Consider the following 14,581-nt stretch of genomic DNA (forward strand, 5'->3'; position numbering starts at 1 on the left):
AATACTTTCCCATCCACCCAGAAAACTTTTAAACCAAACAAATCTAGCAAACTAGTAATTTGCTGTTGTGTTTGACATGCATTCTCTTCTTGAAAGCTAGTTGAAAATTCACTGATGGAACTACGTAGAAGTATGATATTGTTTGTCGATGCCAAGCGATTCAGGAGACATTTTCTCCAAATGGGATTCAACAGTTCTCATGCAGGTGATATATGTTATGAAGTTGAAGCTCAAATCACCTGGGAGATGCACCTGCAGAGCCGTAGAATCCTCATGTATCCACTTCTAACCCCCTTAACTGCATCACTAATTTCATCAATGGTTCGCCCAGACAATAAACATTTTTGGCTGTTCACAGGCTCTGGCAATTGAAGTGGAAGAACATCTGAAGGATAGATTCCACTGCAAAATCAATTAGGTACTAAGTATCGCATGGGGAATTCGGTTCTTGATGCTTTATGATCTATTGTTGTGTTCTCTTTCTAAATGTTTATGTTTATTATCCATGCCTCAAATAATCCAGTTAATTAACTGATGGAATTCATAGTGCTGTTGATTGGAACAACAGATGCTGGCTCCAACACAAGGAAGAAACCATAAGGTAAAAACACTAACCGTTTCAAGCAAGACATGTCAAGTGTGAGGATCACCTTTCTCCCGGAATTAAAATTAAAGTAAGAAAGCATCAGATTGAGCTGTCCATCTGCAATAAAAAGCTCACAAGTTTAGAGGCATAAGGTCCTGATTACGAGTAAATTCAATTTCAATGAAAAGATATGCTCTATCAATGCAATCATATTCGCATATGCAAATGCAAGAAGGAAGGATCATATAAATATCGCAATATATATAAATATATTTTTCTTTATAAGTTAAAGCAAGAATGCTATCCTTTTCTCACAAGCAAGGCAGAGGGATTGACTCATCATGCAACTAAGGGAATAGAGGTGCAACGTCATTATAGCTGATGAGAAGTTGCAATACCACAACTTCTATGAAACTTCAAATCCTTCATTTCCATTAGAATCCATTTAAATGACATTTAACCCCAAAGTAGGAATCCACTTAAACGACAATTTACTTCAAAATAGTTGGAGATTAACATGAAAAGCTGGTCAAGTAATTTGCATACTCATAACGTGTCATTTCCAATTAGTATTTGCAAGTATGTCTGTAGAAAAACAAAAAACAAAAGCGCTCAAAACATAATATCTGAACAACCACAAAAAGAAGGAAAAGAAAAAAGGAGCTTATCTCTGGCTTATTAACAATCCTTGGATCCACATGTTTCTCAAACATTTGTCATGTTCTTCAAAAATGATTGATTTGGCAAGGGAAATGGATGGTGGGATTGTCAATTTTGGAAAAGTATTGGTCATATTGCCCAGTCTTTCTATTTGTAAAATGCTCAAATGTCAAAAAATTATAATGCTTTCTTCATTTCAAATGAACACCTAAGAATACATAGGAAAAGCTAAGGATCTGTTCACAAGTAACTTAGATTTGAAGCACTAGCCAAGTGCTACATTAATGAGATTAAGTTAAAAGCAAGTCGTATAGATCAAGAAATAATAGCATCATATGGGAAGTGGCAAGAGGATCATAGAAGAGGTATTTGCACAAAAGACCTCAAAATCGGACAAAAACAACAAAATGCATCAATCAGAGAAGAAACTACCATATACAGTAAATCCACTTTGCAGACATTCTAATATCATAGTTGTGTTATTACATGACTGAAGTTAAAATGGTGGGGACATAGAGGAAAACAATTACCAGAAGGCGAAGAAAAGTTAGACTGGGTCAGGTTTTGCAACTCCATCTGGGCTAACTGTACCTCCTCAACCACATCTAGCAAGGTACCCAGAAGAGAACTGGTTACCTGCAAATTGGTGATATGGGTAAGAACAGAAACGCGATGAACTATATGAAACAAAATTTAATGGTGTAATTGCTTGTGAGGTTAACTCATCTCATCACACAATATATTTTTTCCATAGACATAACATTCTAACTTTCAGAAAGGACATGCAACACCAATGGTAATTATTTCACTGTATCACTTACCTACACCTTGTAACATATAACATCAACTATCAACTATCATTATGCTTGACATCCTAATACGTACTGAAAGGTTTTCTCCATCTCAACAACACTATTTGTATCTCACTTTTTCATTTTGAGATGAGATGATCAGGAATGACAAGCGATTAAACATAACCTTCTAGCAACTGACACGCCATTCACTCAGGTTATTCAGCTCAAGAAATTAATAATCCACATGCTACTGGACAACATAAGATCAGAAAGAGCAAAGCTCAGGTCCACTGTAAAAAATGTATGCCAATACTGGAGTCGTTTGAATTGGATTTATATAAGTTGTATATGAATGACCAAACTGCTTTTTCTTTTAAGTTGCAGAAGGCATTAAACTATCTTTAGACATGTATTAGTTGTAGATTACACTTCTGCTTAACTGTTTCAAATTAATCTTTTGATATGCCAAAGAGGACCAATAGAAGAAAGTTCAATGATAACCTATATGGAATTATTGACCCAAAGCAGCCAAAACTTTACACAAAAGTAAAAAACATAAGCTTGTTATGCTTTCCTTCAAGATGATGCACGATTTTACTTACTTGCGTTTCCTGCACCAAAGTTTTAGCACCAACATATTTCCGAGCTCTCTCAGCATTAAACACAAATGTAAATGCTGTGCAAGCATCCAAATTTGGGAAATTCTAGGAAGCAGAAAGCTATGATATTAAGCTGTGATCATTACAACAAGAAAGATACATGAACGTAAACCTGCTAATGTTAAAACAGTTTCACCTTTATAATGTTTGCCTCATTCAGTTTAAATGAAGTTGCAGCACTTGATGTAGGACCAACAATGACTTTTATGCTGTAACATCATTGATAAAATTGATGAGCTGAAAGGAAGAGCAGAAGCAGAATAAATTTTGCCATCACAACTTTGTAAAGCATATGCAGCAAAAGAAACTGTTTTGGCAGAAACCTCTGAAAAATGAAGTCAAGGTAGTTGAGAACAATGTTGTGCTGACCATTCACACTGCCTACGCTATGGACCACCCACATCTGGAGAAACAGCAGACAAGATCTCTCAGCAAAAGGCAGCACTATTGACTGAGAAGACGCATGGTTCTCCATTTGCATTTCATTTCAATTACAGTAAGGCGGAGTCAAATAGTTGGATACTAGTAAAATATCAGCTATCAACTCCTTGCACAAATACCAGCATATTTTTCAGTCTCCACTTCCACCAAGAAACAAATCGAAGAAACAAGGAAGCAAAAGATTGACTAAAATAAACAAAAAGACACTCTTTTCTGGACCCACTACCATTGGCAAAATTTCACACAGCAAGAGTATCCACCTGCATATCCAGTCGAATGAACCTGCAAGAAGCCCTCTTTATCAATTGCTCATTAACTAAAGCAATTGTGTCGTCACAGCTTTGTTCAGCTTTCAACTTGCAGCATGCATGAAAAGTTCCCTTCAAGGTCAAAATCTTTCTATCTAAAGCTTCTAAGGCATGCCGCATTGCCGTCAATTTTTCATGGCAAACCTGGCATTACATAAAGTGAAAGCCATCATATAGAAGATTAGCTTCTAAAATTTACAGGTGTCTTGACATAATGCACTCACAAACACGAAGTCACAGAAAACATCTGGACACATAAGCGCACAAACACTGCATTATCATAACCTGATGTTAATTGTTGACATCACTAGACATTAACAACAGCCACCACCAACAGGTGGCACCCCGCACCCCTGGTATCCTTTCATACTAGCAACTATATCTTATTTATTAGATTGAACCCATTTACTTTACCAGCCACTACAACAGGCTCTGTCATTGATATAGCATATTCATGTACTGACTGGACAATCAGATCATGCACTTTTCCAATGTGTTTAAATATATGCATATAAACAAGTGCATGAATGCTCTTACAAGTAGCAGCGCATGTACTGAAAATGCACGCATACTAATCATTATCAGAGAGTAGAGAAGCAGTTAAATGAAAAAAACCTGCACGAACATACCATGAAAATCATTGAATTAATAAATTCAGTAGTGCTCTACAGATATGTAGGGGGCATTACGAAAGAACATCTTTTTGGCCAACCACACACTGCTTCAGCAGCATTTCCGGACACAAATAATTTAAGTACCAAATAATACACCCATCATCCCCCACACCCACAAGTCTCTGTCCCCTATCATTTAAGGGCAGACAAGAACCCAGTTTTCATTCAAAAGAAAACTGAACTAGACTGACTTCTATTATTCAGTTCAATTTTCCGGACAATGTGGTTTGCTTGAACTCAAATAAAACTTTAGTTCTGTCAGCAGCATGAGATCAGACCACCTTGAACCAAAAAGCAAACTGCAACCTAACAAACATATATGTTATGGTTCTGTTAACTGATCAAAGATAGCTATGTGCCATGCTAACTTGAGCCTGCAGTTGATGTGTGTATGAGATACATGGAACTCAGTGAGGATGACTTTGTTATTGTGTTAGAGATGATCCGTCTTGATTGAAGTGATAATACTACAGGCAGCAGCAGTGGAGTTACTGCATGCGTGATGAGGTCTTCCATTTCTTTTTCCTATTCTCTTTATATATTCTGAGTCAAAACTGGATGCTGAGATTAGTATGTAACAGAGATTAGTCATTGTGTGCTTAAAACATATATCAAGTTAATATTCAGCAGGCTAGTTCAGACAATACAGAGAATATAACACTGTATCAAAGTCACACTTCAAGGACATGTTAGTTACATGTTCAGTATTGGTACCACGATAAAACAAAAGAGTGCCTAGGAACAGAAAGGCTTTTTCAGAAACAAAGGTGGCTCAGTTGCTTTATGCTAACAAAGGGCTCAATCCCCAGAACTATCTTATCAGGGAGAAAAAAATATGAATATAATTCAAGCATAAATTGGACAGCAGCTCCAATGTAGGCAATGAATTATCTTTTGGGCACCCTCTCTTTCTAGAGATGGAAGTAGACATAAATCAATTGGCGAACAAGACCAAAATGCCCAAAAGAAAGTTCAAATTGCACATGTTGCAGATGCATATTAATTTGACTTAATACCTCATGTCCATCCTTCAAACTGACAGACAATGACCGATCACCAACACCATCAACTAGGACATTGGTACTGTGAGTCCCCAGTGGATTTGACAGAATATTTTCTCTCAAAATTAGTGACTCCTGAGCACTGGAGCTCAGTATCTGTAACCTTTTCTGCACACAGAATGTGACTATGATGGTGAGAAATGAAAAGGCACATATACAACCAAGACACAGACAAAAATTACCAACAGTTTCTCCCTCTGTACATTCTTCAGCTGCAATTTTGCCTTTTCATACACAACTCGAAGCAGCAGTGAGTTTACTTCAGCTATCCTGCATTAGCAATTGTTTAATCAATCCAAGATATTTTCAAGATTAGATAATTTAATCCGCAAATAGAAGAACCGCCATGCATGCAGATGCACAGAACCATCCTGTTCAAGTCACATGTGAGTGAAAGCACTTACTTTCCGAGCTGGGGATCATGAAGAACAACTGCATTCTGGAAAGAGAGACATAAATGAACTCAGGCAATGCAGCTAACGATAATTGACCAAAGCACTTAAGAATGTGAAGACATATTTAAGTATCCTTGTACACCAGCAGACCTGGGGCATGACTCCAAGGTGAAGCATCTCATATATTTTTGATCTCTGCTGGTGAATAAATATATCTCCAAGTACATCAATCTGAAATATGAAAAATATTATCCAATAGCCAAGCAGAAACAATATGCGGGTGAAAGAATGTAATAGAAATTGGTATGCACCATACCATCTTATTATTAAGCTTATCAGCTGATGCAGAAATAATTTTTTTCATATCCTCTGAGAATGTAGAGTATATCTGCAATGTGCAATTCAAAATTACGTGAGAAAAAAATGTTCGGCTGCACCAGCAAGCCCCTCCAGGTAAGACAGTGGCAAATAAGTAAAAGCAGAATCAAACATACATCAGTCCACTTCTTCCTTTCATTGCCAGACAGTGTTGATCTACCTTCGTTCGGAGACAACTGTCTCTCTGTATCAACATTTCCACCTTTCTGAAGCTTGGGGCTCCTCTGCATTATGGCCATTTCGGTTCTATGTTGCGTGTCCCTCAGCAATAATTCTATACTTCTCTTGTTTCCAGAAAATTTTTCCAGTCTGCCACTCAGCTGAATGGTCCTTGGAGAAGGTATTATGGGGGACTGTGTATTCCCGATCTCTTTCCTTGAGGGGATTGCTGTAGGGAACCCCCTCAGATTCTGATATGACCATATAGAGCAAGAAAACAAAACCACTATTAGAATTCATCTAAGCCTCTAAACGGCAACCAGAACGGATGGATAGGATAGACAGACAGTTGATATTTTCTCTACGCGGACCCTTGGAGATTCTGAGTTTGCCTAAAACTCAGAAATACCAGGCCTCTTATATGATCAGTATTGAGGCACTGCATAATTTGTATGGACAATAGCAGAAAATGGAGAATGCATGTAAATGAAATTATTTCCAGAACGAAAAACTAGAAGACAAAAGTAATTGACCTTTTGCAGTGTTGGCTCTTCAAGATTCTTATAGGCAGATGGAGAAACAGAACCATGAGATATGACTCCGAATTCTCCACCAGGGAGGTCATCCTCAAACCTGGAGCTTTCCCTGCTAGTTTGGTTACCCACATCCAGAATTTTGGAATGCTTGACCTGGTATTTGTTCTTAGCAGGAGTAATAAAGTCGTCAATGTTTCCAAATGTTCCGTTCCTGTTATAAATATCAACTTCTCCATTATCAGTTGATCTTACTTCAACCAAGTTTTTGAGGTGGTTGACTTCAACAAAAGGTGAGCCTAACTCTCCATCCATTCCATTGGATACAGCAGCTCTATTAGCATTTGAAGTTGAGAGGTTACCATCGGTGAGATTTCCCTCTGGAGTTGAATCTCGGTCTTTGTCAGAGTCTGAACTTTGCTTGAACTGACTTTGTAGCACTAAATCTTTAGATTGACTGGATTGAAGACCTAGTGTAGTTGATAATTTCTTCTCCAGCAATCTACCAGGAGAAGAAACAAACTGAGCACTAAGAATTTTTACTCCGTCACCTGAAGCAATATCAGCCAATAAAGACTCAGTTTCAGTCATTACTGCATCTTCATTTGAATGTTTCGGACTAAACAAACTACGCATCAATTTATTCCCAGACCAAATCTTAGAGGGTGAAGCTCGCTTATATTTTGATTGATCTGCGGAGAGATTTTTGGCACTCAACTCATTCGGCAATTTTCCACTCATTATTTGGTCCAGATGTTCTTCCAAATGATTTTCACCACTGATATGATTCAGAGTCTCAGCCCTGGTCCGATTCATGCTGAAAGCATAACTCCTCTCTTTACTCTGATCAACACTAGCAAGTTTTTTTTCAGTAACTGAATCTTCAAAATTCATTCTAGAAATATGACGTTTCTTTTCCAGAAAAGCATCAAAATTAGGGGATTTTAAGAAATCCAGCGACTTGATAGTGGAATTGTCAACTTTAGCACTGAAACTAGAAGAGAACCCAGATTTCTCAAGTAATTCCAGTTTGGAAATGCTTTTCTGAATAGAGGTCTGGGTTTCATGATGTTCTACGCTATCATTTCTGAGCAAAAAAACAGGTTTTGCAAGCAAAGGAGAGGTTGCTCCCAAAAGTTGAGATGGAGAGGCAGTCGTCAGAAGAAGTTGGGGTTGTTTGACAGGAGAAGATGTAAATAGCACCAAAGCGGTTTCAGATTCATCCTGCGCCAAACTTAAACTTATCAGTCTGTTATCAATTCTTCGTAGGCCACCTGCCATTAATAGATTCTAACATGCGAAGCTCCTCATCCATCAAATTTTCCCTATAACTTTCAAAATTGGGTTCAAGGAGGGGCAGTAGGAGTTGGAGACATTTTTACATGTGTAGGAAAAAGAAAAAGAAAATGTAATCCATTGCCTTCAAGCTAAAGCACTAGATAATTAAGACAAACAGAAAAAACTTCAGAAAAGAAACAAATTACAGTTATCAAATTTAGTATATCAAAACAACCTGTTTAGCATATGGAACTAGGCGCACTTGCTGATTAAGATAACTAGTTATGCAGTAAACATTTTGCTCCATTTATAAATTGAATAAGATATATAATCTTTTCAACAAAGACAAACCTTGGGCTGATTCAAGAATCAAGAAACCCTAAAGTTTTGGAAAAAGTATAATTGATGGATAGCATTTCAATTTAGATAAATAAAAGATCAGACATAAATACGCAACTTTTGACAAAATGCAGAACAATTAGTGCCTTTTTTACCCGAAACTAGCCAATGAACAAAAATATTAGTCCACTGAACTCACAAAATTTTAACTATAGTTAAATGGCAAGGAGGCGAAATCCACAATAACACAACTAGGTTGAGTTTATCCAGCTTATAATCCAATTATATATGCAGAATGAGCAACTACATGGGAATCACTTTGACAATGACAATTACTTTCTCAATTACATACGACCGTAAAACATTTAAATAAGGATGAACCAGTGACATTTATCAACTGTACCGATCAAGCGGAGTTTACGAGGATCAACTCTCTCCCAATAACCTTCAAGCAAAAATCTCCAGAAGCATAATGGATAATATACACTAAGGCAAAAAAATAAAGCACACAAGGAATAAGCAGGACAGACATTTCAAAGAGCTAAACATTGAATAATTGCCTGCAGAGTTGCCAAAACGCCATACCATACAGCAAAGGAGCACATTTTGAAGAAAATCATAGATACATACTGCTGCGGGTGTGAATGCTTACTTTACTCAACTGGTCTGGTGACATATTTGGTTTATAATTATCTGTGTTGGAAGCTGCAGCACCCAATGTACTTGATGAAAATGTTTTAGGAGAAAGACCACTGTGAAAGGTTCTGTGAGGACCGTTTGCCTCACCAAATACTCTGCAAGGAGTAGATTCTTCCCCATTCAGGACATTGCGGGAATTAATCCCACTGATTTCTTTCCTTATACAGTCACTTGGATTTACAAGGTCAACCCCATGATCAACTGATGGCAAAACCAAACTTTCCTTTCTTTTAGGTGATGCTGAAGTAATGACATCATCAGATATACTGACAGAAAGAAGATTTTTACTGCTCTCTGCAAGGAGTGCATCCAATCCTGGTGATAGTTTATCATAGTTATACTTGTTAGGGTTTTCCCCAACAAGACTCATATCGTTGGAGTTGTGGCTATCATTTACTTCTGTGACAGGCATACAAGATTTGGGAATAGGCTTTTTACCTAAAGTGAAAACCATGGAGCTTCCTATATTTGCATTTGTTGGTGTTTTCTCTTCAAAGAAGAGTTGACCCCCTGTTGGTGTCTTCAAGTCTACTCCTGAATCTGATAGAGCAAGACTGCGGTAATGCATGGAAAAAGCTGTTGAATCCATTGTAACATCGTGATTATCATCAGAAGCTGCAGAGTCCAACAACCGGCCGGGCCTTATAAAATTGGCCGACACAGGGCCAAAAAAATTATCTTCTGCTTGAAGAGAAGTAAGCGAAAAATCTAATTAATCTTTTCAGAAGAATAAAAACTACAAGAATGAAGGGGAAATAAAAATATCAGGAATCTAATAATAAAAATACAATCAGAAAAACCTGCTCTTGCTACCAACCGACTAACTAGTACTCCCAATATTTACACCAGTAAAGCAGTTCTAACCCTTGAAGGAAATAAGTTGGTTATACTTCAGGCAACAACATCAATTGATTATAATAGAAGATATTTAGCTGTAATCAAGCATAGGTAAGACAGAGCGCAATCAATATCTTAAGAGCTAATGGTGACCACAATAATGTGGACGTCAAATGATGGAGACACAGTTCTTCAGTATTTTTGCTATCAGCCATCCAGGGACCAACGGAAACTCGCGGATGGGGCTTAAAGATAAAAATTTTCTAGATTCCAGGTACTCTGGTCTACGAAATGATAGTTGGATTTTCATAATTCCTATGGTTAGTCACTAAACAAACAGCAGATAAATGAAGACTGCAAAACCTTCAAAATGATCCATGATTTTACACTGTCAGGAAGCACGGGCGAGGCAGCATTTATCATTACAGTGTTGATTTCTGCTTAAATGTGCTAAAAGGTTATATATTCTAAAACCCATAAGAGAAGTATGAACAGCAGCAGGAGTCATGATAGTCAATTCATATATAAGATTTTACACTTTCTGGATTGTCTTCTGAAGCTAGAATTTCTAGCACTATATGATATCATTGGCAAGAAAATGCCAGTGTAAGTAAACCTACCGTCTTGAGAACAGTTCCATGGACTTAAAGGACTGGAGCTGTCTATAATTTTTGTGATTCCTTAATAAACTATGTACTCTTTGAGGCAGAAACTGTAATGTTTACAGTGGGTTGTGTCTGACCTTCTACACCTATTAAGTGGAAGGTGAATATGATGCATAAACTGGGGAAGATCTAAAGACAGATTCATTATTGGCTATAAATGTATGATGCTGAATGGAATACCAATGCAGTAAAAGACTGGTGACTTGAAGATATCAAAGCTGTCATTCTATAAAAAGGGAAGTGAATCTCTGCTTCTTATTGTGATCAGGGTTGAAAAGGGATTCAGGGTTGTGATCCTTAGTGTGGAGACACTCTGCAGCTTCATTGTTGTCACAGGCTGGGCGAGGCTGAATGAACTCGCAAAGTAGTAGCAATCTGGTTCTGGAATAGATCAATGTTGTTATTGTTTAGAAATTTGAAGTTAAGTTTTGATTCCCATTTTTGACGAGGCATGCATGACAAGGGGCATTAACTTTAGAGCCAGCCTTCAATAGACTATGAAGAATTAATATTTAATCTCAAGAAGAAATGAAACGGGTTGGATCTACATACAATGTAGGGTCAACTTACCCATTAGGCATACATGAAAGCAATGGGGCAAGAAGAATTGGCTTTTTCTCAATAAATAGCTACAATTTCCCGAAAGTAGTTAAAAGAAGGAAAAGTCATGCAACACGGCACAAGCCACAGGAAGATGCAGGATTAGATTTTTTTTCTTTTTCTTTTTGTGATTTTTGGTTAAAGCACCAACATCAATGAAGTACACATTTTTTAATCCTATCATCATTTCTTGGGGCAAGGGTTTAACTAGAACTTTAATGCAATAATTATAGATATATCTATGTCAAATTCCAACGTTGTATAGTTACCTGAGTATAACTAACCGTAATAGGCTTCATTAATTTTACTGACCATCATTGAACCATGGCCGCTTTCGTTGATGGCAAACTGAGAGTAAAGCCTAAAGGCACTGCGAAACTAAGTTGTCTTCTTTATTATCTTCAGCTATTGTTTACTTTGCCCTAGATTCACTGGAAAGTATTACTTGTGCTTATATGCTGAAAAAGCATGCAATTGTATTTAGTTTGATATTACATGCACCAAAGCATTCAATCAACTATTGATTGTCAGTAGTTTACACTTGGGACCAACTCAACTTTATCTAGTTCGCCCTTTTATAGAGTAACATGATAGTAGACTTTTCCACTTAATACTGTCTCCACCCGTCCACTGTAGAAGCTAGATTCAAGTAAAAAAAGAATAACAGCCAAGAAGTGTTAAAATGAATCCTTGAGAAACTATTTTATGCAGCACGCTACCACTTCAATATAGTTTCTTGAGGAGCAAGAGTGGGACAACAAGCGAGAAACCCAATAATGAACCCTTCAAAAATGGTTGGGTTTTTTTTTAAAACATTACCACCTCAACATAGTACCGAAAAGTGCATAAAAGAGATGACAAGATGTAACCTCTTGAATGAACATGCAACCCTTCTATTTTACAGGGTCCTAAGTGCATGAAAGGTCATAACCAGTCTTACATCTAATCGTTTAACACTAAGAACTCATTCACTTGCTGGGATTGAGGTAGATATCCAACTAATCCAGTCAGTATCAAGTTTACTTTGTTTTTTTCCAGCCTGGTATAAATGTGTCCCGCTCATTACAATGGTTGATTATAGGCTGATCAGAATCGCACTAAAGGAGGTGCAGTTCACAATCCGGATCAGCCCACTTGGGCTGGATGAAAATTCCTTTGCCTAAAATGTCCTCTAAATTTCACTCCAATGGACTTCTTCGACGTTGCAAGTTTTGGAAATAACCAAATAAACCACCAGACATTTATGACATGTCAAGACACCTTTTTGACCAGTGAGATAACATGTGACTTGAACAATTTTGTCTTATTAGGGGTAGTTTTGGAAAATCAAATTTTGTCCCAAATTATTCAGTAAACATGAGATTAAACAATCACACATTAATCCAAATCTTGTCCAACTAAGTAAACAAATATCTTTTTATCCATGAGCACGCCACCTATCCTCAATTTTGTCATACATTAGTCTATCCCTACTTAAATCCCATCCCACAAAGTAACGAGGCCTAAAGGAATCATCCTCAACTATCAGATTTTAGAAGTACTACAAGTACATTTTTCAAGATAAAATTTCTGTTTTGCTGAAGGAGATCTACTCTCCAAAACATAATAACGATCTAAAGGAGTTGGCTGGCATAATGAACCAATAGAGTTAAAGTAGTTAGCGAATTCCGGATTGTTTTGGTTCGCATCTGGCAACAGAATCAACTAGAAAACCCTTGAGAACTCATAAATATCGTCCACCCCACTTCTTCCTCACTACTCGTTAGAATACAGTTCCATGTCAACATTCAAGCTCAACGCACATAGTAAAACACGACAGGAAAGACAAATAACTACAGAAAACAAAGCAAAAGAATGAAACTTGCCATCGTTCGAGGAGGCAGAACCAAAGGTGCTCCCTCCTGGAGAAGGGGACCCAACCGGACGCAAAAACGAACTCCGCATTTGCATCATCTCATCATCAACATTATCATCGCCATCATCCTCCCCTCCAAACCCCTTACTACGCTCCGATTCCCCGCCAGAGCCTAATTCACCAGCCGAGTCGTCACCAATTTTTGCAGTTCCCGTTGAGGGAGTCTCATTAAGCTCTTCGTCGCGGTCGAAGAAGTGAACCGACGTCATCTCAGCAAAGCTCACTCTGCGCGCCCGCTTCTTCTGCCGAGCTATGGTGTCCGAATTTTCCGTCGCCGTGTTGTGGCGGTGGCCATCGGCGTTAGGATCCTCCTTGGATTCCATGGCAAGTTAAGCGCAATTTCGTTGGGATTTTCACCTCTCGAAGCTAGGGCTTTACGAATTTCCTTTTCCTCCTCCTTTGGAGGGAAAGAGAAAAGGAATGCCGTTTATTTTGAATGCTTTGGAGAAGCGGCACTCTTGAAAATTGTACTTTCCACCCCTGAGGTTTCAGAAATAAGAAATTGGCCACCACATTAACAATTAATTCGATAATATAAGCCCAAATCTAGAATGGTAATTGGGACCAAAAAAATTGGGGCCACGAATCCGGACCCATCCCTTTGGGGGCAGATTTGATTTTGATTTTAGCCCATTGGGTTGTGACCCGATGGGGTAGGGATTTTACCCAAGACCCGCTCGAAACCTAATCCAACCATATTTCATATATTTTTTTATTATTTATTATTTATATATAATATATTTAACGTGCATAAAAATAAGTTGACCTAAAAAGGCTCAAGCAATCCAAAAAGAAAAAAAAAACAAAAGGCCCGTAACATCCTAAAAGGCCCAAAAAAATCTGACAGGCGACCTTAGTGGGCTCTCTCCAAAGCAGATTGGCAAAGAGAGGAGGCCTAGAACATTCGCTACTCAGGCCATGATCAAAGCCTAATAAAACATTCGATTTAAAAGGCCCACATGACAACCCACACTTCACCGTGGCATCCAGTTGGCCCAGGTGTCAACAACCACTTTGAAACTACATTAGTCCTAGCAAGGAGGACATCCCTAACGGCTGGGACTCCTTGCAGATGACGAAAGTCCCCTAAAGCTTAGACTCCTTGGCAGATAGGACTCCCTAGTGGGTAGGAGTCCTTGTTGATGAAAGTCCCCCAACTCAAAAATAAGCATTCAACAACAAAATTAACAGAAGATAAAAATAGATTATGGCTTATCTAAACGCACGAATCGAATTGATATTCACTATACTCAAAGTTTGGGCCAAAACAAGATTTTTGTTAAAAAAAAAAAAAAAAAAGGAAAATCATGAGAACAATGTGTTTTAGCTTTTTCATATTTAAATTACAATTTGGTTTGTAATGGTTGATTTATTGTTGCAAATATGAGATGTGAATGAACATCATGCTCCATACCATGTGTTGATAATTTTAGGGTAAATTATATTTTTCTATTTTGAGTTATACCTATTTTTATATTTTATCATTTAAATTTTTTTTTGTCAGCTTCATTTTAATTTTATGAAATATGTACTTTGCCATAGAAAAATATCACATATTGTGCATATGCGAAAAATATCACATCACATATTATATAATGCT

At 37.6% G+C, this 14,581-nt stretch overlaps 1 protein-coding gene across 4 annotated transcripts; it reads right to left on the reverse strand.

The window, feature by feature from the left end:
* Positions 1-42: 42 nt before the first annotated feature.
* Positions 43-13,413, reverse strand: LOC105178718 (uncharacterized). 4 transcript variants are annotated; one of them, XM_020699431.2, is made up of 16 exons: positions 12,932-13,403; positions 8,918-9,645; positions 6,649-7,872; positions 6,073-6,366; positions 5,895-5,966; positions 5,729-5,809; positions 5,588-5,622; positions 5,366-5,453; positions 5,139-5,291; positions 3,401-3,592; positions 3,023-3,102; positions 2,836-2,908; positions 2,643-2,744; positions 1,777-1,882; positions 616-703; positions 43-402 (listed from the first exon to the last, which is right to left on the reverse strand). In XM_020699431.2, the coding sequence occupies exons 1-16, from the start codon at positions 13,302-13,304 to the stop codon at positions 231-233; spliced, it is 3,861 nt and encodes a 1,286-aa protein (XP_020555090.1). In that variant the 5' UTR covers positions 13,305-13,403; the 3' UTR covers positions 43-230. The 4 variants fall into 4 exon arrangements, with proteins under 4 accessions (XP_020555090.1, XP_088732493.1, XP_088732495.1 ...); XM_088876367.1 differs by lacking the exon at positions 2,643-2,744 and having other exon boundaries at positions 12,932-13,406; XM_088876369.1 differs by lacking the exons at positions 43-402; positions 616-703; positions 2,643-2,744 and having other exon boundaries at positions 1,779-1,882; positions 2,836-2,936; positions 12,932-13,413.
* Positions 13,414-14,581: the final 1,168 nt, after the last annotated feature.

This window comes from Sesamum indicum, linkage group LG12 (assembly GCF_026168435.1).
Source record: "Sesamum indicum cultivar Baizhima isolate 11 linkage group LG12, ASM2616843v1, whole genome shotgun sequence".
Classification (NCBI taxonomy): domain Eukaryota; kingdom Viridiplantae; phylum Streptophyta; class Magnoliopsida; order Lamiales; family Pedaliaceae; genus Sesamum; species Sesamum indicum.